Here is a 22,842-nt window from a genome sequence, read left to right on the forward strand (position 1 = left end):
CCCCACCTCGCTTCAGGTTTACCCCTCGTCGTCACCCAGCTGGATGGTTTGTCCCCATGTCCTTCTCCCACAGCCTCCAGGGCAAGAAATGTGCATTCTTGGCGCTTTCTTCCACGCCTGCCATATCACGAATGTTCAATAAACCGATGAATGACCAACCAACCAATCCCCACTTTCTCATCTGAGGAACTAGAGCACGAAACAGGGAGGGTTGAGGGGACCTTCAGGCCTGATGTCCCAGTATTGAAACTAGCCTTCCCACAGGGGGCCGGATGGGCTAGAATCCCCGCACAGCCTGAGACGCTCCCCCAACCCAGCAAGGCATTAACGTAGGCAAGCTTCCCGACCACCAACCCCAACCGACCCGTCCCTGCCGGCGTGTCAGCTGGGGACCCGAAAGGAACAGGGGCGTGGCCACTGGGGACCCGAAAGGAATGGGGTGTGACCGCGAGGTACCCGAAAGGAACAGGGGCGGGGCGCAGGCTTCGGCGCGCTGGAGCGGGTGGGTAAGAGGCCTCAGACCCAGCGCGGGGGATGAACAGCAGAGCACTCGGCCCGGGGGTAGGTGGGCGTGGCGGCGGCGCGGGAGGAACTACAAATCCCAGGGGGCGTCACCCCGAGAGGCGGAAGGGGCGGTCTCGGGCGGGGCGGGCCCGAGCGAGACTGAACGAGGCCAGAGGGGTGTGAGGGCCCCGCTCCGGCTGCTGGCGGAGCGCTCGGGAGACCATGTCCAGCGGCAGCAGCTGCAGCCAGACCCCAAGCCGGGCCATCCCCGCCACTCGCCGGGTGGTCCTCAGCGACGGAGTGCACCTGCCGCCCGGGGACTACAGCACCACGCCCGGCGGCACGCTCTTCAGTACCACCCCGGGAGGTAGGCACGGGCTCGGGGGTCGCCGCGCGCCCACTCTGGGTGAGGGCGGTGTGGAGAACGGACTGGGCAGAGCTCGAGGGCTCGGGAACCGCCAGCTGGACGTGGCGACCTGGCTCCGGGGCGCGGCGGCTGGGAAGAACGGATACGGGGCATCAGGGAGGCGGTGAGGGTCACGGAGGTGGCCACAGGGAGCGCACGGGGGGCCGTCTTCCATAGCCCGCCCTCTGGGTGCGAACTCCAGAGCCGCGGCTGCAAATGCCACCACATTAGTTTCCTGCTTTCTGGGAGAGACAGCTGAGTCCTCTCACCCAAACAAACGCACGCTTCCAGGACTGCCACATGCCAAGGTGTGCTGCCCGTTGTGGGTGCTGGGGGCAGTTCTGAGGCGGAATAGGGTGGGGTCAGGGTGACCCACGAACCAAGAAGAGGCCGGGCCTGGGGTTTTTATGGAATAGGTTGTTGGCGTCACTGCCTCTTGAGGAGACCTTTTTCCTTGCCGAGGCACCCCCAGCTTTGGGCTGAAGGTGCTTGCCTGCTCCAGCAGTGCCTCGACGACACGGGTGGCAGATCGCCCTTTTACGCGTGTGCTTCTCAGCGAAGGGACCTGGGGCCGCGGGCAGCGCCGTGCAGAAAAACACGTTCTTCTGCCCGGGGGGGGGGGGGGAGGGGAGGGAACCGTGTGACCTCCCTGAGAATGGATGAGGAAGAGGAAGCTGAGCTGGCGCGGGTGGGGGCCCGCCTTGGGCTGCCCTCGGGAGCCTGGCGTTCCCCTCCCAGCCCCGGAGTCCCGGCGCACGGGCGCTGATGAAACCTGCCCGCGCGTTTGCATGATGAAACCCTCGTGCTCACCACTTCCCTCTCGTCCTCGCGCTGTTCTCACCCGCTTCTGCCCTTCCCCCCTCCTCTTCCACCCTCTTCCACCGCTCCTTCCCAAACTACTAGAAAACCGCCGCAGATTCTGGCGCTCCGCTGAGACCCACGGGTGGGGACGGACGCGCGCTGACGGGGCTGCAGCCTCGTCGCCTGCCAGCGTCAGGGCCACATGCTTATTTTCTCAGGCAGCTGTCCCGCCACCAGCGAGCACAGCCAGATCCGAGGTCCGGAGCTGTTTGATCCAAAACATACAATGTTAGAGCTGTTAGCGATCTTAGACGTTCTTGTACAACGGTGCCGCCGTATTCTATGGAACGCGGCACTGAGGCCCCAAATACGTGCCCACTGTGCAGTGTCACACCGTTTCCACAGATTGAAGAAGGAATAGCAGCCAAGCATAGAGGGGAGAAATGCTGCCTCATCTATTAAAAATGATCCAGGGAAAAGTTCCCAGCGACCCTTCCTACCACTCTTTGACTCAAATTCTCTTTCCATGCTGGAACTTATATAGTCCACGCTGTTCTGCTTTTTCTGTGTCATGATGTGTCTACCGGGACTTTTCTGGACAGTTTTGGGGCTCCTTCAAGTGAGGGTGTGAACCTGTGCTTGATCTGTTCGGGGTGGGCACTGAGGCAGGCCTGAGGCTCAGGTGGCCCGATTTTGCAGCTTTGTTGCTAGATGGGGTGGGTCGGATTGGAAGCAATAGCCAGGGGTGCCGTTGATAGGGAGCTGCCCCTTCTCACTTTGCACTGGGAAATAGGGCTTTGGGGCAGACCTCAGCCAATCTACCTCCTTTTGAAGGTCTTCAGTTGAGAGAGAGAAGAAGGGGCATCAGAGTGTAACTTCGTTTCTGAGGCCAACAGGAAGGAAGCTAGCAGTGCCTGGAGCCTAAAGCCAGGTCTTTCTTGTCTGGGGTGTCCAGCCGGGGAGGCACAGCTCACAGCCCGTAACCTGGAGGATCCAGGCTTGTCTCTGCCTCAGCCAAGTCGTGGAGTCTTCCTCCAAAGCCCACTTCAGCCCAAGCCTTTGCCGCCCCTTTGCCCAGGGCAGAGGAGCTTGACCTAATGAGAAAAGGTCATTCCTGGCCCTCTTCTGCTTCAGTCTGGAGTGCTGTTTCTCAGTCTTCGATGTGCATACGAATTACGTGGGGACCTCATTTCAATGCAGATTCTGATTCTGTAGGTTTGCGGTGGGGCCTAAGATTCTGCATTTCTTTTTCTTTTTTTTTTTTACATCTTTATTGGAATATAATTGCTTTACAATGGTGTGTTAGTTTCTGCTTTATAACAAAGTGAATCAGTTATACATATACATATGTTCCCATATCTCCTCCCTCTTGCGTCTCCCTCCCTCCCACCCTCCCTATCCCACCCCTCCAGGCGGTCACTAAGCACCGAGCTGATCTCCCTGTGCTATGCGGCTGCTTCCCACTAGCTATCTACCTTACATTTGGTAGTGTATGTATGTCCACGCCTCTCTCTCGCTTTGTCACAGCTTACCCTTCCCCCTCCCCATATCCTCAAGTCCATGCTCTAGTAGGTCTGTGTCTTTATTCCTGTTTTACCCCTAGGTTCTTCATGACATTTTTTTTCTTAAATTCTATATATATGTGTTAGCATACGGTATTTGTCTTTCTCCTTCTGACTTACTTCACTCTGTATGACAGACTCTAGGTCCATCCACCTCATTACAAATAGCTCAATTTCGTTTCTTTTTATGGCTGAGTAATATTCCATTGTATATATGTGCCACATCTTCTTTATCCATTCATCCGATGATGGATACTTAGGTTGTTTCCATCTCCGGGCTATTGTAAATAGAGCTGCAATGAACATTTTGGTACATGACTCTTTTTAAATTATGGTTTTCTCAGGGTATATGCCCAGTAGTGGGATTGCTGGGTCATCTAACTAGCTCCCAGTGATTGGTGTAAGTACCACACTCCGAGTACCCAGGAATTAGTGGAATGTGACAGCCCTCACCGTTTCAGTCCTCCGCGGTCTGACCAAAAGCGATGCTTCTATCCAGGTAAACTTCTCTTGAGGTTGGGTTTGGCATCCATCTTTAAACCAGGGTCTGGAGAGCCAGGCTTTTGACAGAGTCTTCCTGGGAGGGAAGTGTCAGGAGCTACTGGAGTAAAGTGTCTGCTGGTCACTCTTGCTGGGAAGAGCACTGCAGTGTCTGTCCCTGGGGCAGAATGAGAGCAGGTGACCTGAGCCGTCTCCATGCGTGTGACTCACTTTGCTTTCCATGGTCATTAACCCTACACAGGCTGAGTCACTGATCTGAAGTTAGGTATCTGGAGAACTTAAGAGAAATTTACTTCAGGGAGTGTCACAGATGAATATTTGAGTCTGTGGAGTCTTGTGGGTTGTTTTTTTTTAAATTTTATTGAAGTATAGTTGATTTACAATGTGTTAATTTCACTGTACAACAAAGTGATTCAGTTATACATATATATTCCTTTTCATATTCTTTTCCATTAGGGTTTTTTTTTTTTCTTTTTTGGCCACGCTCTGCGGCATGAGGGACCTTAGTTCCCTGACCAGGGATCGAACCTGTGCCCCCTGCCTTGGAAGCACAGAGTTCTATTCACTGGACTGCCAGGGAAGTCCCTCCATTATGGTTTATCACAGCATACTGAATATAGTTCCCCGTGCTATACAGTAGGACCTTGTTGTTTATCCATTCTATATATATTAGAATAGTTTGCATCTGCTAATCCCAAACTCCCAATCCTTCCCTTCCCCACCACCCCTTTCCCTTAGCAACAAGTCTGTTCTCTGTATCTGTGAAGTCTTAAAAATCTCCAGTAACACCATAAACCAGCAGAACCTTTGAGTGGGTCAGATACCTTCATCCACCCTTCCCCCACCAACCTCTATGTTCCCAGTTCCTTATTGGATGTTTGACCCCAAAGCTATAGGGGTTGTTGCTTGGGTGGTAGTCATACCTAAGCCCTGGACCTGGATAAGGTTAATCAGAGGTACGCAGGTAGGACTACAGGTGTTACTGGCACCCTATTTGGTTAGACAAACAAAGTCTGTGCCCAGGAAGCTTACCTTGGGGCAGCTCCCAGGTCTGGCTGTGGAACAGACAGTGCCGGGAAGATGGGGAGGTGGGTTGGGCACTGAAGCTGGGGTACAGCCAGTGTCCCCAGGCCTTAGTCACATTGTCTCTTTTTTTTTTTTATTGTCTCTTTTTTTTAAAAATAAATTTATTTATTTTATTTATTTTTGGCTGCGTTGGGTCTTCATTGCTGCACGCGGGCTTCCTCTAGTTGCGGTGAGCAAGGGGCTACTCTTTGTTGTGGTGCGCTGGCTTTTCATTGCGGTGGCTTCTCTTGTTGCGGACCACGGACTCTAGGCATGCGGGCTTCAGTAGTTGTGGCACGCGGGCTCAGTAGTTGTGGCTTGCGGGCTCTAGAGCACAGGCTCAGTAGTTGTGGGGCACGGGCTTAGTTGCTCCGTGGCATGTGGGATCTTCCTTGATCAGGGCTCGAACCCGTGTCCCCTGCGTTAGCAGACAGATTCTTAACCACTGCGCCACCAGGGAAGTCCACATTATCTCTTTATTACAGGTTAAAAGAACTTGACATTAAGGCAAGGAGGGAACTGTAATGGGCCTCCTTTTACACTGACCTGAGCTTCCTTTTAAAGCGTTTGGAACATTCCACACTATGTGCCTCATTAAAGACTTTGACGAGGACCCTGGTGTAGAGCATCCCAGACTCCCTCCAATGCCCATGGCCTCCCTGTTCTTAAGGCCTTTATGGCCTGGGAAGACAGTGTGACCTCGAGGGCTTGCGTTGCAAGTTAGAAAGATGAAGTCACACCTGAAGTAGAATTATAAGCATCAGAGTTTTATCTATAGACTGAAGCAATTAGACAGACACCCCACGCCACCCCAGAGAACCTGTATGATATTAAGTGAGAATTGCCCGCTCTAAGTAGTCAGCCTGGTAGGCCTTACATTCTAACAATGCAGACACAGCTGTTGGATTTGAATTGCCTTCAGAAGCTTATGTATTTTTTTCCTCAAAGGTGGCAGGGCCTCATTATTTGAAAAAGGAGTTTTTTTGTTTTTTCATGAAAGAGCAAAGAAGTCCTTCATTACCACATTTGGTGAAAGGGCCAGCAGGATGGTACCGTATTGTTCTCTTGGTATAAAGTAGTGAGGCGTTTGCTTGTCAGGTTGTTATTTGATGTCGTTCCTGGAAGAAGAATTAGGAAAGGGCAGAATTACTGAAAAAAGGATTGCTTCTTAAGGTGAAACGGACAAAAGGTATTCATTTGTGTGCATAGATCCTTGTGTGTTCAAACAAACAAAGGAAAAATCTGTTACTTTCTCATCTTACTGAGATCCATGCCAGCGTTCTTCCTGCTTTGTGATTCATAACAGTGAATCACATGTATTTGTTTACGTGTTTGTTCCCTAGGTTAGATAGGAAGTTCTTTCAGAGACGGCTTATTTTGCAGTGCCACCAGCTACGTGTGACGTCTAGAAGGTGAAGGGTTGAAAAGACTCCTGCAATGAAAGCATTCTCAGGGTAACCTAGTGTCTCTACCACCAGGCCTGGGTCTGAGCTGGCTTAATAAGAATATTTAGAATTTTCTTTTCTGTCCTTTCAGTTACAGGTATAGTTATTTATCTTGGAAAGTCCCAGAGGCAGAAGCTAACTTTCTCTGAACTTTCCCACTTATCCCAGTATTATTCCCAATCATTATGGAGCAGAAAGTGGAAGGAAGTGACTTTTTATACTGAGCAACTCAGTATTGGGGCCCAGGTCTTAGACACTAGGATTGCTGCTCTTTATTTACTTGTTTGCAGCCAGTATTGCTGACTAGGTGGAAATAGGTGACATCTATCCATGGCATTTGGATGCTCAAGACATGGGCCTTGTAACCCATTGCTTATGCCCATGAAGGTTCATGGGGAGAGCTCAGATACTAGACCCAGAGATACTTGTCTTGATGAGAATGGCTGTATCAGTTAGCTGCTGCTGTATAACAAGCCGTCCCCAAACTTAGTAACTTCAACAACAACAACAATCTGTTATTTCTCTTCATTCTTTGGGCCAGTTGGGCATTTTTTGATCATCTTGCCTGAGCTACTTCTCTGGCTGCATACAGTTGGCAGCTGGATTGCCCTGGGCTGGAAGGTCCAAGATGGCCTTAGCCACCTGTCTGGGCATTGCTGGGGACAGCTGGAAGGTTGGGCTCTCTTTCTGTCCTCGTGGTCTCACATCATTCAGAATGTGAGCTTATTTCCATGGCAGTTTGCAAGGCCTCTTAAGGCCTAGGCTCAGAAGTCACGTAATGTCACTGACATGGTATTCTATCAGTCAAGGCAAGCTGTGGGCTAGCCCAGATTCAACGAGAGGGGAAAATAACTCCTTTGAATGAGGGAAGCCGCATGTGCAAACAGGGATTGGAGGATTTATGCGGACCACGCTTTTAGACGATGTTCCACAAGGGCCAAGCCTCAAAGAACAGTCCTTTAAGAAGACTTAATTGCCCGTTCTGCTGTGTGGCCAGCAGAGCCAGGGCCAGGTGTAGAAGCAGACAGGAATCACAAGCCTGTGTATTGACCATTGGTTTAAGAACAGAGGACACCTTCCTGATAATACTGAGTCATAGATCTCATGCCCCATTTTCAAGCCCTTCTGTCCAGCTCCAGAACGCCAACCATACAGATGGCCATGGTGCCAGGCCACTGGGCCATACATTCACTTGGTGTCATGCCTTCTCTTACTAACTGCCGCCCAGCCTACTTCTTTCCCCTTCAAGCAGCTGGGCTTTGGGTACACCCTTCAGAGGAGCCCGTGCTTGCCCAGCCCTGCTCAGCACTCACATTTGAACATCCTTGACTTTCTGGAATACTGGCAAGAGGATGATGTCAGGTGTCTGAGCCCAGCAGTCCACAGCTGGGTGGGAGGGAGACTACTGGGGGTGCAGGCGGGTTCACAGTCAGCACACGCCTGGTGAGGCACACGGTGTGGAGGTGAAGAACTGGGTCTCTTGCCTTAAAGAGTGGGTGTGTATAAGTGGGCTTCTCTCTCTCTTTTTTTTTTTAAAGGGCTCTGGGGAGTGGCAGGGAGACTTCACTTAAATTTTTATTTAAAAATAAAATAAAACCCTTCACTTGGGTTTTATTTTATTTTTAAAATTTTTAAAAATTTATTTTATTATTATTATTATTTTTTGGCTGTGTTGGGTCTTTGTTGCTCCGCGCGGGCTTTCTCTACCTGCAGTGCGGGAGCTACTCTTCGTTGAGGTGAGCAGGCTTCTCATTGTGGTGGCTTCTCCTGTTGCAGAGCAAGGGCTCTAGACACGTGGGCTTCATTAGTTGCAGCATGGGGGCTCAGTAGTTGTGGCTCACGGGCTTGGTTGCTCCGTGGTATGTGGGATCTTCCCAGACCAGGGCTCGAACCCGTGTCCCCTGCATTGGCAGGCGGATTCTTTAACCACTGTGCCACCAGGGAAGCCCTGGGTTTCTCTCTTCTGCTCTTCTGAACAAAAGGGGAAAGTGGGCCTATATTAATTTGCTAGGGCTCCCGTAACAAAATCCACAGACTGGGTAGTTTAAACAAGTTTATTTTCTCCTTGGTCTGGAAGCTGGAAGTCCAAGATCAAAGTGCCGGCAGGCTTGGTTTCTCCTGAGGCCCTGTCCTTGGCTTGCAGACCGCAGCCCTCTTGCTGCCTCTGCACCTGGTGGGTGTCCTTCCTCTGTGGAATCTCTCTCTCCTCTTACAAGGACACCAGCATGTTGTTTTAGGGCCCCTACCCAACGGCCTCATTTTAACATAATGGCCTGTTTAAAAGACCTTCTCTCCAATTAGGGTTACACTGAGGTACTTGGGGTTGGGGCTTCTGCATGTGAATTTGGGGGGTGCCGTTCACAAAAAACAGGGCCCCTCCCGTTTCCAGCAACAACAGGGGTGGGGCATTTCAGACGGGCACTCCCCTGTTGGTAGTGAGTTTCGGAGGCAGCCTTACCTGGCTCTGCCAGGTGCACAGGGAACGGGGAGGAGCTGGGCTGGCCCTAGAAGAATTCATTCAACTGTTTTGTTCTGAACGTTCCTGTAAAAGCCTTGTCCCTTCTGCTTAATTTTCGAATCAACTGGCCTATTCCCTCATGGGGCCTGAAGGGGGGGCCCTTTGCCACTCGCTGGTGGCACCTTTGTTACTCCAGGACCTTCATAAGACCCCTTGACCCTTGAGAACGTGGGCATCTTGGTTCTCTCTGCAGAGCTGGCAGGGCCAGACGTGAAGGGCAGGCTTGGAGGGAGCGTGCTCTTCTGCTTCTCTACCACGATTGTCTCCCAGACCGGTCGGCTCTGCTTGCCAAGCAGACTGCCCAGCAAGAACAGCCGCCCAGGCAAGGGCAGGGAGGGAGAGCCCTGCGGGCCCGCGCGGCTGCAGCTGTGCCTCCCGGTCGTCGGGGCACCGCCGGTGAGCCGGCTGTAAGCTCATCCGAGCGCGTGGCTCCCGGGAGGCTGGCCCGCGTCCGAGCACAGGCGTCCGGCCCTCCGCCTGACCGTGTTGTGAAATGCTCTCCCGGCCCTGGAAGGGGAACAGCAGTTCTAGGAATTCCGCGCTTGTACTCTTGTTGGGCCTCACGTCCTGGGGAGGAGGGCTTCTGCCTGGGAGGCCCGGGGAGAGCGAGGGACCAGCGTCTCAACTTACAGGAGCCGCTGCATCCAGACGCCGCTTGGCCCCCGAGGGGAGGGCGGGACCGCAGGGGGGGCGGGGGATGAAGAAGGAATCTAGGAGGCCTCCCTCCCAGGGAACGTCCTGTTCTGGCCAAACAGGCGGGAAAGGAGGCAGAAATCTGGAGACCCCTGCGACTTCCCCAGTGGCCGGTGCGGTGGCCCCGCTGCCCTGCTCGTTATAAACCAAGGCTGGTGTTTGGGGTCGGAGGCGACGTGGGCTGTGTCTGCCTCAGGATGGCTGCGAGGGGCCGGCCTTTCTGAGCCTCAGTTTCCTGTCTGCGAGTCGAGGACAATGTGTCTCCCTCCGGGGGGTCGAGGGGGCCACGGAGACCTAGCAGGTCAGGCTCTGAGCGCCGCCCCCCTGCCCACAGGCAGACAGGGCTCACGTGGTGATGTGATCTTCAGGCCACTCCTGGGAGGCGCGGGTCTTGTTGGCACCGAGCTGTGGAATGAAGCTGGGACTGGGAGATGAGGGCTGGTGTGTGGCACACCCGGGTTTGAGCCCAGAACTGCTGCGTCCCCGGCCCCGGGCTAGTTACACTTGAAAAGCACCTGCCCACAAGGAGATCCTAAAAATAAACGGTTGGTGTCAGAGCTGAAACAGACCTGAGAGATTACCTCTAAATCCTGGCACAGGGTTGGTGCTTTAAAAATAGTTAGAATGAGCCCAGAACAAGCCCTTGTTTACCGCTGGGGAAACCAGACCCTAGGGAAGGTCTGCCTTGCTTTATGTGTTCAAACAAGCTGTCCTCACGCCAAAACCTGCCTGGAGAAAAAATGCCATTCTTGCATTTGGTGCACATAAGGAGTTTAAAGTCCCAGATGACACTAGTTATCAAACATGCCGTAGTTCTTTTTAATTTTTTGGCCACACTGTACAGCACATGGGATCTTAGTTCCCCCACCGGGGATCCAACCCACGCCCCCTGCAGTGGAAGCGCAGAGTCTTAACCACTGGACCGCCAGGAAAGTCCCCTTGTGGTGTTTTTCTTTTGTTTCTGTTGCTGTTTTTAAATTAAATTATTTATTTATTTATTTGGTTGTGCCGGGTCTTAGTTATGGCAGACGGGCTCCTTGGTTGTGGCCCGTGGGCTCCTTAGTTGCGGCTTGCGAACTCTTAGTGGCGGCATGCATGTGGGATCTAGTTCCCTTACCAGGGATTGAACCCCAGCCGCCTGTGTTGGGAGCGCGGAGTCTTACCCACTGCGCCCCCAGGGAAGTCACCTTGTGGTGGTTCTTGAAGCATGTTTCTGTGGACCAAAAAAGGATGGAGGACGCCCTTACCCTCCCCCATCTCCACCCTTGCCCTTTCCCCACAAGTCTCTTCGCAGGGTTGCTTGCCTTCCCTCTGATTTGTCCCAGTTCTTTGTGTTTCTTTGTTTTGGCCCCCATACAACTGATCCCTGGTGTGGATGGGACTGAATAAAGGGTAAAGTATGTCACCTGAAGCCACACTGGCCATGGTAATAGCTAGGGTTTGTTTGTTTAGGGCTTACTTTGTGTCAGCCACTGTGCTGCCCCACGCAGTGACCCTGTGAAGTTGCACTGTCGTCATCACCATCATCCCCATTCTACAGAGGAAGAAATCGAGGCACAGAGACATGGAGCAGTAACGCCCAGAGTGGGTAGAGCCAGCAAGTGGGAGAGCTGGGTCTCTGACCACTAGGCTGTAGGAAGAGCAGCGCTGTATTCTCTCCCACCAACCCCTACTCCAGTGTTGTTCCCACCCTTTCTCTCCATAGCTGGGAACTCTGGCAGCCCGCTGGACTTACGGCCATGCATTTGAATGGGCTTTCAGTTAGAGGGCAGCCTCAGTTATTCTCTATATGTAGTTCGAGACCCAACCTTGAACTCTCCCCCAGCACCCAACAGGATCCCAGCTACACAAATGGTTGGAAGGCTGATGGGGGTGGGGGTGGTCCGCCTCTCTTCTCCCCCCGGCCCTGCAGGGTGGCAGGTTCTGGATTCCCCTGCTCTGTACCTCCAGTACCTCCCATATGAGTCGCCCACGGACCACCCCCCAGTTCGGGGCAGTGCAGAATTGGGGTGATTTGGATGGTTCTCTGGCTCAGGGGGTTAGGGTCAGGGGGCTTGGATTCTCTGTCGCCAGCAGTACACATGGGGTAGGTCTCTCCCTGTCCCTCTGTGATCCCCACCTATGCCTCCATTTTTAGACTCCACACACTTGACAGTAATCGTTTGTTTCCAGGTCTTTCTCCTCCGACTAAGTGTGTGTCTGAGATCAGGGAGCTGTTCCTATATCTAACGGTCCCTTACATCCCTCACACCTGGCCTACTGTGGTCCAAAGGGGTTCAGTGAGGGACTTTTCCCTGGCAGTCCAGTGGTTAGGACTCAGCGCTTCCACTGCAGGGGGCACGGGTTTGATCCCTGGTCGGGGAACTAAGATCCCCGCGAGCCCCATGGCGCGGCCCAAAAACAAACAAACAAAGGGGTTCAGTGAGTGAATACACGACCGACCCAGCACACCTATTCTCAGGGCATGGGATTGAGCAAAGACCGGCAATTTTGTGGGTGAGTGTTAACACTTCTCCTGATCCTTGAATACAGTTCTGGAGTTAAAGTCTAGCGTGGACGGGGCTGGTACACATGGCCTGGAGGTGCTGGCGGTGAGCTTACCACTCCTTCCCCAGCCCAGCAGAGAGCCCCCTGGGCTTTCATGGGGTGGGGAGGCTATCTTGTTCCAGCCACGGCAGTTTTAACTTGACTTACTAGGAAAGGAGATTCTGACCTTATATCCTGATTTATTTGTTTGCTTAATATCCCTATATCCTTATTACAGTTTTGTATTAAAAAAAAAAGTTCAGTGTAAAAGATGTTTTCTTTGCCTTAATCCTTATCTCACCCCCAGAGATAACCAAACACAAAATACAGTTCTGTGACTTTTTCATGAAATACTGTGGACAGTGTACACTTTTCTTATTCCAATAGTACCTGCACAGCATTGCATTGTAGGTCTGACCCATAACTTATTTAACCTGCCCCTTAGTTTAAAAAAAAAAATCAAAGTTGTATATATATAAAGTTATAGGACTTCCCTGGTGGCGCAGTGGTTAAGAATCCGCCTGCCAATGCAGGGGGCACAGGTTCGAGCCCTGGTCCTGGAAGATCCCACATGCTGCAGAGCAACTAAGCCTGTGCGCCAGAACTGTTGAGCCCGCGTGCCACAACTACTGAAGCCCGCGTGCTCAGAGCCCATGTTCTGTAACAAGAAGCCACCACAATGAGAAACCTGCACACTGTAAGGAAGACTAGCCCCCGCTCGCCGCAACTAGAGAAAGCCTGTGTGCAGCAACGAAGACTCAACATAGCCAAAAATAAGTAGATAAACAAATAAATAAATAAATTTATTTTGAAAAAAGTAGACAGGGACTTCCCTGGTGGCACAGTGGTTAAGAATCACCTGCCAAGGCATGGGACATGGGTTCGAGCCCTGGTCCGGGAAAATCCCACATGCCGCGGAGCAACTAAGCCCATAAGCTACAACTACTGAGCCTGTGCTATAGAGCCCAAAAGCCACAACTACTGAGCCTGCATGCCACAACTACTGAAGCCGGCGCACCTAAAGTCTGTGCTCTGCAACAAAAGAAGCCACCACAGTGAGAAGCCCGCACACCTCAATGAAGAGTAACCGCCACTCACCGCAACTAGAGAAAGCCCGCACACAGCAATGAAGACCCAATGCAGCCAAAAAAACAAATAAATAAAAATTAAAAAAATAAAAACAGTAAACTGATTTTAAAAAAAAAGAAAAAAGACTCATCTCTCAATTCAGGAAAAGTCTCTTTTCTTTTTTTCTATTTAAGTAAATTCTTTTGATCAAATTTTCTTTTCTCTCTTTCTTCACTTCCTATTATCCAGGATTTGGGTACTGTCTCTAATTGGTTATCTTTATGTCTTCTGCTCCTTTTATTATCTGTTTTCTCCTGTTGGTTTTGATTTGTTTTGTTTTGTTTTTGGCTGTGATGGGTCTTTGTTGCTGCGTGCAGGCTTTCTCTAGTTGCGGTGAGCAGGGGCTACTCTTTGTTGAGGTGCACAGGCTTCTCATTGCAGTGGCTTCTCTTGTAGCGGAGCATGGGCCCTACAGCACACGGGCTTCAGTAGTGGTGGCGTGTGGGCTCCATAGTTGTGGCTCGCAGGCTCTAGAGCACAGGCTCGGTAGTTGTAGCTCGTGGGCTCTAGAGCACAGGCTCAGAAGTTGTAGCTCGTGGGCTCTAGAGTGCAGGTGCAGTAGTTGTAGCTCGTGGGCTCTAGAGCGCAGGCTCAGTAGTTGTAGCTCATGGGCTCCAGAGTGCAGGCTTAGTAGTTGTGGCATGTGGGCTTAGTTGCTCCGCGGCATGTGCAATCTTCCCAGACCAGGGCTCGAACCCGTGTCCCCTGCATTGGCAGACAGATTCTTTTTTTTTTTTTTTTTAAATTTATCTATTTATTTATTTATTTTGGCTGCGTTGGGTCTTTGTTGCTGTGCGGGCTTTCTCTAGTTGTGTCGAGCAGGGGCTACTCTTAGTTGCAGTGCGCAGGCTTCTTATTGCAGTGGGTTCTCTTGTTGCGGAGCATGGGCTCTAGGCATGCAGGCTTCAGTAGTTGTAGCACGTGGGCTCAATAGTTGTGGCTCATGGGCTCTACAGCACGGGCTCAGTAGTTGTGGCACACGGGCTTAGTTGCTCCTCAGCATGTGGGATCTTCCCAGACCAGGGCTTGAACCCATGTCCCCTGCATTGGCAGGCGGATTCTTAACCACTGCACCACCAGGGAAGTCCCTGTTGGTTTATTTGAATCTCATTAAATGTTGTGAGCTTTTTTCAGAAATGCATGGAGACATTTGACTGTTTATATTTAAGAGTGAGGTGCCTAAGAGCTGACCGGAAGTCCCTTGTGAGTTGTGGAGACTGGTGGACTCAATCTACTGGCTAGTTGGTTTTTTGCATTTGGGATACCCCCCTCCCAAAATCCGTTTCTACAGATCTTTATCTTTACTCTTGATTCTGAGGCAGGGCAGGGCTGGGGGTTTGAGGCCACCGTTCAGGAGGTCAGCTTTACTTATTTTCCCTGTCTCCCCTCCTCCTGGGTGAGGAATGTGTGGCACCTCTCCCTGTTCTCAGCCCCCATCCCCATTTTCCTTGATGCCTCTAATTCCTGAACCTTCCTGGGTTCGGACCCCGCTTGCTTCCTGTTGTAACCTCCACTGCCACCTTCCTGCATTAAGTTGTCACCCTTTCCCTCTCTCTGTTAGAACCACAACTCCATTCACTTTCTGTCTTCATATATCGTGATTTGGAGAACAGTTGGAGCCCCTTTTGCACCCAGGTGGGAGCATGTGCTTCTACTTGTTCTTGGTGTTTCGCACGACTTGTGAGAGAAGCAGCAGGGAACACTGTCTTGGCTCCACCAGCTGGAAGCTGCCTAGATCCTCAAAAGCTTTTGTTTATAGAAACCTAGTGGAGGTGAGTCATTTTCCCTTACATGGCGAGGAAGTAGGCCCTCAGCTGAAGAGTGTTACGTGGGCACCGGCTGGTGTGACACCCACACGCGCCAGAGGATCACACTTGACCAGCACCTCGCTCAGCCTCGCAGGGACCGTGGCATCCCCTGCTGCTTCCCACTTCCTGTCCCCGTAATGCAGGCCACGTCCCCAGTTCCAGGAGACAGCAGCAGCCTTGTCACCTAAGGTTTCCTATTTTTGACAGTATGGGACTGTGTGTGTTTTGTAAAGTTTGTGTCCTCTGTGGGAGGCTTAGGGAATTTCCAGAAGATCACTGTTCACTGAAGCTGTGTGATGGTGGATCCCATGAAGGGTTGGAAGAAGAAAGGGTTAAAAAGCCAAAGCAGCTTCATCTCCAGCTCCTATCCTTCACCAGCCCCAAATTAGTCAGTGGTGGCTTTGTGGTCTCCTCCCCTCCCAGGCTCCATGCCTTGTCAGCTGACTCTCTGAACGCCCTGTTTACCATCCTACAGCCTCCATCCCTGGCTGAATTATTCTGATGGTGGCTGTCTTGGGTGCCACCTCTGCTGACATTTAGATTATGGATTTTATTAACTGAAATGAGGATTTTTATTTTTAAATAAGTGCACTAGCCATAGGATAAAGGGCACATTGTTTATTTCTTTTTCTCTTTTAAGCGTAATTACTGACTTTTCAAATGCTGGGGGCTACTTCTGAGTATGTACCCTGAAGAATTGAAAGGAGGGCCTCAAGATATTTGCACACCCATGTACCTAGTAGCATTATTCACAATAACCAAAAGGTAGATGCAACCCGAATGTCTGTGGATAAACAAAACTGGTATAGCCATACAATTGAATGTTATTCAGCCTTAAATGGAAGGAAATTCCCACATGGGGTCCAACCATGTAGATGAGCCTTGAGGACATTATGCTAAGTGAAACGAGCCAGTTGCAAAAAGACAAATACTGTATGATTCCACTTATATGAGGCACCTAGAGCAGTCCAGCTCAGAGAGACAGAAAGTGGAGTGGTGGTTGCCAGGGGCTGGGAGAGGGGGAGTTGTTTCCTGGATAGAGTTTCAGTTTGGCAGGATGAAAACAGTCCTGGAGATGGGTTGTACAACCACGCGGATGTACTTATACTACTCAACTGTACATTTTAAAATTAGTTCAGATGGTAAGTTTTATGTTATTTCTATTTTACTACACTTGTTTAAAAAATTGCTGAGGGCTAGTGACCTTTAAAGAACCTCCCCAGAAGCTGCTGACCTCCAAGTTCTTTTTTTTTAAAATTTATTTATTTTATCTATTTAATTTTGGCCGCGTTGGGTCTTGGTTGCTGTGCACGGGCTTTCTCTAGTTGTGGCGAGTGGGGGCTACTCTTCGTTGTGATGCGCAGGCTTCTCATTGTGGTCGCTTCTCTTGTTGCAGAGCATGGGCCCTAGGCCCGCAGGGTTCAGTAGTTGTGGCACGCTGGCTCAGTAGTTGTGGCTCGCGGGCTCTAGAGTGCAGGCTCAGTAGTTGTGGCGTACTGGCTTAGTTGTTCCATGGCATGTGGGATCTTCCCGGACCAGGGCTCAAACCCATGTCCCCTGCATTGGCAGGCAGATGCTTAACCACTGTGCCACCAGGGAAGCCCTCCAAGTTCTTTTTTGAGACGATTGGATCTCCAGCTCTTAGGTTCAACTCCAATGGGGTCAGTTCCCTACTCTGTGGTGAACAAACCAACAAAAAAAGCCAAGGTGGTATTAAGGAGTTTGGGGTTAGCAGATATAAACTCTCATATATAAAATAGATTAAAAAGGTCCTACTGTATAGCACAAGGAACTGTATTCAATATCCTGTGATAAACCATAATGGAAAAGAATATGAAAAGAATATATATATATGTATGTATGTATATGTGTGTGTGTATATATATGTGACTGAATCACTTTGCTGTACACCAGAAACTAACACACTATTGTAAATCAACTATACTTCAATAAAAATAAAGAAAAAAATGATGGACTTCCCTGGTGGTCCAGTGGTTAAGATTCCACCCTTCCACTGCAGGGGGCGCGGGTTCGATCCCTGGTCAGGGAAGTTCCACATGCCGTGCAGTAAAGTGCCAGGCCGTGAGAACTAAGAAACAGAAAAATGGTCCCATCTCTGAAGCCAGGACGTCCTCCCTCAAGGAGAGGGCTCCGTTGTTCTCCATTCGTAGCCCACCGGGCTCATAGGCACACAGCCCTTCATGGTACAGGTGAGGCCCGAACGGCGGGGGTCCGGGGGCAGGCACAGAGGGTGAGGTGCACAGGGCCACCCGGCTGGTTGATAGCAGAGCCTAACAGTACAGCGCCGTTCTGTGTGCTTTGCTGTCCACGCCTCCCCCTGGGAAACGTGAGCTCTGAGCTTTTGTCCTGCTGGTGATGAGGGGCAGGGCTGTCAGCCCCAGCAATACTGCCTCTCAGAAGAGGAAAGCAAGACTGGGCGGCCGCCTAGACAGGCCCGAGTCTGACTGGGACAACTCAGCAAGGAGGCAGAGTTCACCTTGGGTATCTCTCACCATCCTCTGCTCTCCAGCAGCCCGGGTCATCCTCAGCACTGGAGCCCAGTCTTATTAACTCACATCAGAGCTCAGATGCAAACCGGTCCCTCTCCTGGCTCCAAGGGTTAACAGAGAGGCAGTGCTCAACATTGAGAAATGAATCTCAGCTGTTGGAATGTCACTCAGCAGAGCCATTAAGTGAGGGACGTATTTCAGGGCTATTGATAAGGAAGGGCATTCCTGAAGTCCTTGCATCCTGGTTTCTAAACTGGGGCCATTCACCGTCCATCTGCAGTCTTTATTTTTTTTTTCATTGGATTATAGTTGATTTACAGTGTTTCAAGTGTACAGCCCAGTGATTCAGTTATGCAATACATATATATATAAATCTATTCTTTTTCAGATTCTCTTCCATTACAGGTTATTACAAGATATTGAATATAGTTCCCTGTGCTGTACAGTAGGCCCTTGTTGGTTATCTATTTTATATATCGTAGTATGTATATGTTAATCCCTAACTTAGACCTCTCCCTCATCTGCAGTCTTTTTATTTATTTATTTATTTATTTATTTTGGCAGTGTTGGGTCTTCGTTGCTGCATGCGGGCTTTTCTCTAGTTGTAGGGAGCGGGGGCTACTCTTCATTGCAGTGCGCGGGCTTCTAGTTGCAGTGGCTGCTCTTGTTGTGGAGCACGGGCTCTTGGTGCGTGTGCTTCAGTAGTTGTGGCACATCGACCCAGTAGTTGTGGCTCACGGGCTCTAGAGCGCAGGCTCAGTAGTTGTGGCTCACAGGCTTAGCTGCTCCGCGGCATGTGGGATCTTCCCGGACCAGGGCTCGAACCCTTAAGTGGTTAAGCGGATTCTTAAGCACTCCACCACCAGGGAAGTCCCTCCTCTGCAGTCTTTATCATACTTTGCATTGTACTTGTACATATATTTAATATTTCTCTTTATATCACCTTCTCCTTTAAATTTAGTTTTTATTATTACATATATCATGTAATATATAACATGTACTATTACCATATTCAATTATATCCTATTGTATTTATTAAAAGGAAGCTTGATATCACAACTGTATATGGAAAAACCAGACTCACTTGCTGTAAATAGAAGGTAGCTATAAAAAGAAACATAATGACAAGAAGACAGTTTTAAATTCTGGCTAGATTCCTCTGCCTGGTGATGGCTAGGAGCCTGGGGCCTGCTCCTGTTGAGAAGGGAGCCATCAGCAAATGTTCAGGAGGTGTTATGTTACTAGGACCACGCTGGTGCTTCTGAGATAATCAGGATTAAACTAGGGCCCAACGGGGGTAACCTTCTCAGTCTTCACTCTTGTTTGAGGAATCAGCTGGCCTCCCACCAGGCTCCTGGGTCCTCTGCTTGAGAAAACACTCCCTTTTTAAGGAGTCTCCCAGGCAGCTGCCCTCATAGGAGGGGTCCTGGGTGCTTTAAGGATAGTGAGTCATAAGACACGGTTCCTCACCCTAGGGTGACTCTTGAGAAAGGAGAGTCACCCTCTCTCCTGTGTAGAAGCCCTGAAGTGCAGGGACGCACCGGAGCGGATAGGTAAAGGATGCTGGGGGCGGGGGTGTCTCAGGGGAGATGGGCTGAGTGAAGAGCGGCGTGGGGCGGGAGGGCTTGAGTCCAGACAGGAAGCGTTCTCATTTTTTACTGGTTGGGGGGATCACTTGATTTTTCTCTTTGCCCCTCTGTTAATGGAGTTAAAGATTCTGGATATCCCACGAGGGTGCTGTAAGGACAGAATTGAAAAATGCATAAAAAACGCACTTTCTCCGCTGTCGGATGTGATTGTCGTGAGTGGCGACACCGAGCACAGGGTCTGGGAGTGAGTTGGTGGGCTGTGAGCAGCAAGCACAGGGGAGGATGGATGCGGTCAGGGGGCCACAGGATCGCCCGCGGGACGGGGAGCCAAGGCAGTTTGGTAGCAGCAGGGTCCTGGGCTGCAGCCAGGCATGAGTAAGCCTCACTCCTCCGTACGGGCTTTTGCAGGAAAACCCCCCACCTGCGCTGCAGCCACACCTCAAAGACATGGGGGAAAACAGCAGGCTGGGGGGGAGCGGGTGGTCAGCCATGGCGTTATCAATGTCCCCGCCCCCTGCCAGGTACCAGGATCATCTACGACCGGAAGTTCCTAATGGAGTGCCGGAACTCACCTGTGACCAAAACGCCCCCACGGGACCTGCCCACCATTCCCGGGGTCACTAGCCCTGTGGGTCATGAGCCCCCTACAGAAGCCAGCCAGGACCACCTGAGCAGCAGCCCAGAGGACAAGCCGGCGGGCGGTGAGTGGCCGGGCTCGGCCAGGCTCTCCCTGGGGAAGGGAATGCGTGTGGTCCCAGCCGCTCAGGGGGAGTTCCAGGGAGGGGAATGATGCTCCTGCTTGCAACTACCCAGAGTCCAGAGGGTGCGGGTAGGGACTGGAGTGTAGAACTTTCATCGGAACCAGCTTTCCCAGGGAAAGGGGCCCAGGAACCGGAGGAAAGGCGATTTGGCCTCATATAATCTCATTAGTGGGGAGCTTGCCAGGGGATCACGCAGCCACTTTGATAAGCACTTTAATAACCTTTGTGTAATTGTCCCTGAAGTGTTTCCGTGTGTCTGTGATACTCGGAACCCACCCACGATATTTGTGGGCAGGAGGTGACATCAAAGTCACCGCGTCCTTACCCTCTAGGAAATTACATGTCTGTGGGATCAGAAAGGCATCCGGGATGCCTTCTGTTAGGGTGTCCATAGCGGATTCTGGAGACGGTAGAAACAGTGCAACCAGTTGTTTCTGCAGGTACCACATGGGGTAGCTGGGTCCTTCCTGATGTCCGTTCCCCACACCCCCTGCCAAGCGATCAGAGCAGCCACCCCGGCAGAGGTGTGTGAATGCCCTCTTTGTGGCATCGGGACTGGCTGGCCAGAGCATCTGTGCGCTTCCGCAACGTGGAGGACGCAGCATAAGCACTCGCAGACAACCTGAGTCAGCCTGGAGGCTGCTGACCCTTCACCCAAAGGCGGTACACCAAGCCCAGACAGGAAGCAGCTGGGACCTCGGGCCGGGCTGGCTCTGCTGACAGCAGCAGAGAACCCATCTCCCCAGAACTCATCGCCTGCAGGATGTGGTTCATTATTAACTCGGGAACCCCACCCCCCAAGACAGGCCCCAGTTGCCTTGCCTTCAGACTTGGAGAGCCTTGGAGGGAAGGGAGGTGGACGGGCACAGAGAGCGCAGTAGGAAGGACGGCCCCAGGCAGCGCAGTTCCCTGTCCTTTGTTACAGGATGGAGAGAAGGAGGGATAGAGTCACGTGGTCGGTCCCCCTGCTTAAACCAAAGACTGGTAGTTGAGGATGGAGGTTGTCAACACCTGAAATGGTTGTGTCACCACTACCTGAAGGCTGTCCATCGCCCGCACTTGCACACCCTCTTCCCTCCCAGTTTCTGGAACTGCTCTGGCCCATAACAAATGCAGGTTAGCCCAGCAGTGCCCCAGGCCAACAGCTCTGACCCCACAATGACAGCCTGGTGGTCTGCATGGTTGTTGGGGTGGGGTGTAGTGGAGGAGGGGGACACGATTGTCCATTTTGCTTAACTGGCTGTGAGAAGCCAAGGCTCCTGCCCTTGGACCCACATATCTGTGGGTAGACGAGGGTAGTTTTTCCCCTCTGGGCGTCACAGCAGGCATCCTGCCCTGTGGAACCTTGGAGCAGCCTTGGCCAGGAGACCATGAAGGAGGCAGTTCCATTAAAAAGGAAAACAAGGGCTTCCCTGGTGGCGCAGCGGTTGAGGGTCCGCCTGCCGATGCAGGGGACGCGGGTTCGTGCCCCGGTCCGGGAGGATCCCACATGCCGCGGAGCGGCTGGGCCCGTGAGCCATGGCCGCTGGGCCTGTGCGTCCGGAGCCTGTGCTCCGCAATGGGAGAGGCCACAACAGTGAGAGGCCCGCATACCAAAAAAAAAAGGAAAACAAGGGAATTCCATGGCGCTCCAGTGGTTAAGACTCCACGCTCCCAATGCAGGGGGCCTGGGTTCAATCCCTGGTCAGGGAACTAGATCCCGCAAGCCACAGCTAAAAGATCCCTCGCACGGCAACGAAGAACCCGAGGGCCGCAGCTAAAACCACGCACAGCCAAATAAATAAATTAATTTAAAAAAAAAAAGAAAAAAGCTGCCGCAGCATGAATTACTTGAAAATTTTAATGGTAAGAGTTGGACAAGGGCAGTGAGTGGCTGAATTACCCAAATAACTTCTGTATCGCAGGGTCAGGCTGTTCTGTGGGAAATCGGATGTATGCCTAGTAGGTCAGGGTACCACCTTCTAAACCAGAAGTTGGGACATGTGCTCAGAAAGGGCTTACGTTTAAGAAATATTTGGAAAGTTGTATTTATTTCAAATCACAAGGAGCCATTCACTCTTATTACAGAATTCAGGGCTGTCACCTCTCCTGTGGGGAGACGTGGTCTCTGTGCTTCATTTGGGATTGGGGGAGGGAGCACAGCTGGACGTGTGTTTCCAGGAATTCCTGGTCCTGCCCTCTCTCCATTCTCCTTGAAAGCACAAACCTGGCCCGGCCCTGCTCTCCTTGTGGGAACAGCAGGATGGGAAACCACGCCTCTTCTTGGCCTCTAGAATGTCAGCGCTACCACATGCCCGTGGCTCACCTGGCCCTCTGTCTCTTCTCTCCCCAGGTGAAGAGTCACAGTTTGAGATGGACATTTAAAGGGCCAGCCGTCGGAGTGAGCAACGCCGCTTGGGCCCCGGAGGCCCGTCTCGGGAGAAGTCACACCAGCCAGGCCTTATGGAAGTCACCATCCTGGGCAGCCATTGGGTGTGGAGCCTTCCAGCCCCGCCCGCTGCTCCCTCGCTCAGGGCACCTGCTCCCCTCCCCCTTCGTGGACACCAGCAGATACCTCCGTGTGCCTCCAGCCCTGCAGGAGCTGTCACCCCGAGGGCAGTGACCTCAGGCACACCCTGCAGCCCAGGGCCAGCTAGTGGACACGCTCCGGCTCTCCCAGCCCCCTCCTCCGGGGGGCGCACCCACCCCTTCCTCAGGTTGGTGTGTGGGAAAGCTCCCCTCCCCCTCCCTTCCCAAGAAAGGAAATAAAAGCCACCTTCGCCCTAGGGCCAAGAGTTGGCCCCTGTCTGAGCTCTTTTCACCTCCATGTGGATGGCTAATGCCAACTACTCTGTGCCATGCTTGTCAGGCGCTTTCTATACAGCATCTCGCTTGACCGTCACACGGATCCCGTGGGGTGAGTAGAGCACGGGTTGGCCTCGCTGTCCAGCTCGGAAGGTAACAGCGCACGCGGGTCCAGGACAGATGTCATCGGGGCAGGGTTGGAGCTGCACTACTCTCCATCTCCTGTTTTGTGGTGCTAGGT

At 51.8% G+C, this 22,842-nt stretch overlaps 1 protein-coding gene across 1 annotated transcript; it reads left to right on the plus strand.

Moving 5' to 3' along the window:
• Positions 1 to 642: 642 nt before the first annotated feature.
• EIF4EBP1 (eukaryotic translation initiation factor 4E binding protein 1) lies at positions 643 to 22,591 on the plus strand. The gene is made up of 3 exons (XM_033848792.1): positions 643 to 871; positions 19,578 to 19,757; positions 22,150 to 22,591. The coding sequence occupies exons 1-3, from the start codon at positions 727 to 729 to the stop codon at positions 22,179 to 22,181; spliced, it is 357 nt and encodes a 118-aa protein (XP_033704683.1). The 5' UTR covers positions 643 to 726; the 3' UTR covers positions 22,182 to 22,591.
• Positions 22,592 to 22,842: the final 251 nt, after the last annotated feature.

Source organism: Tursiops truncatus, chromosome 21 (assembly GCF_011762595.2).
Source record: "Tursiops truncatus isolate mTurTru1 chromosome 21, mTurTru1.mat.Y, whole genome shotgun sequence".
NCBI lineage: Eukaryota > Metazoa > Chordata > Mammalia > Artiodactyla > Delphinidae > Tursiops > Tursiops truncatus.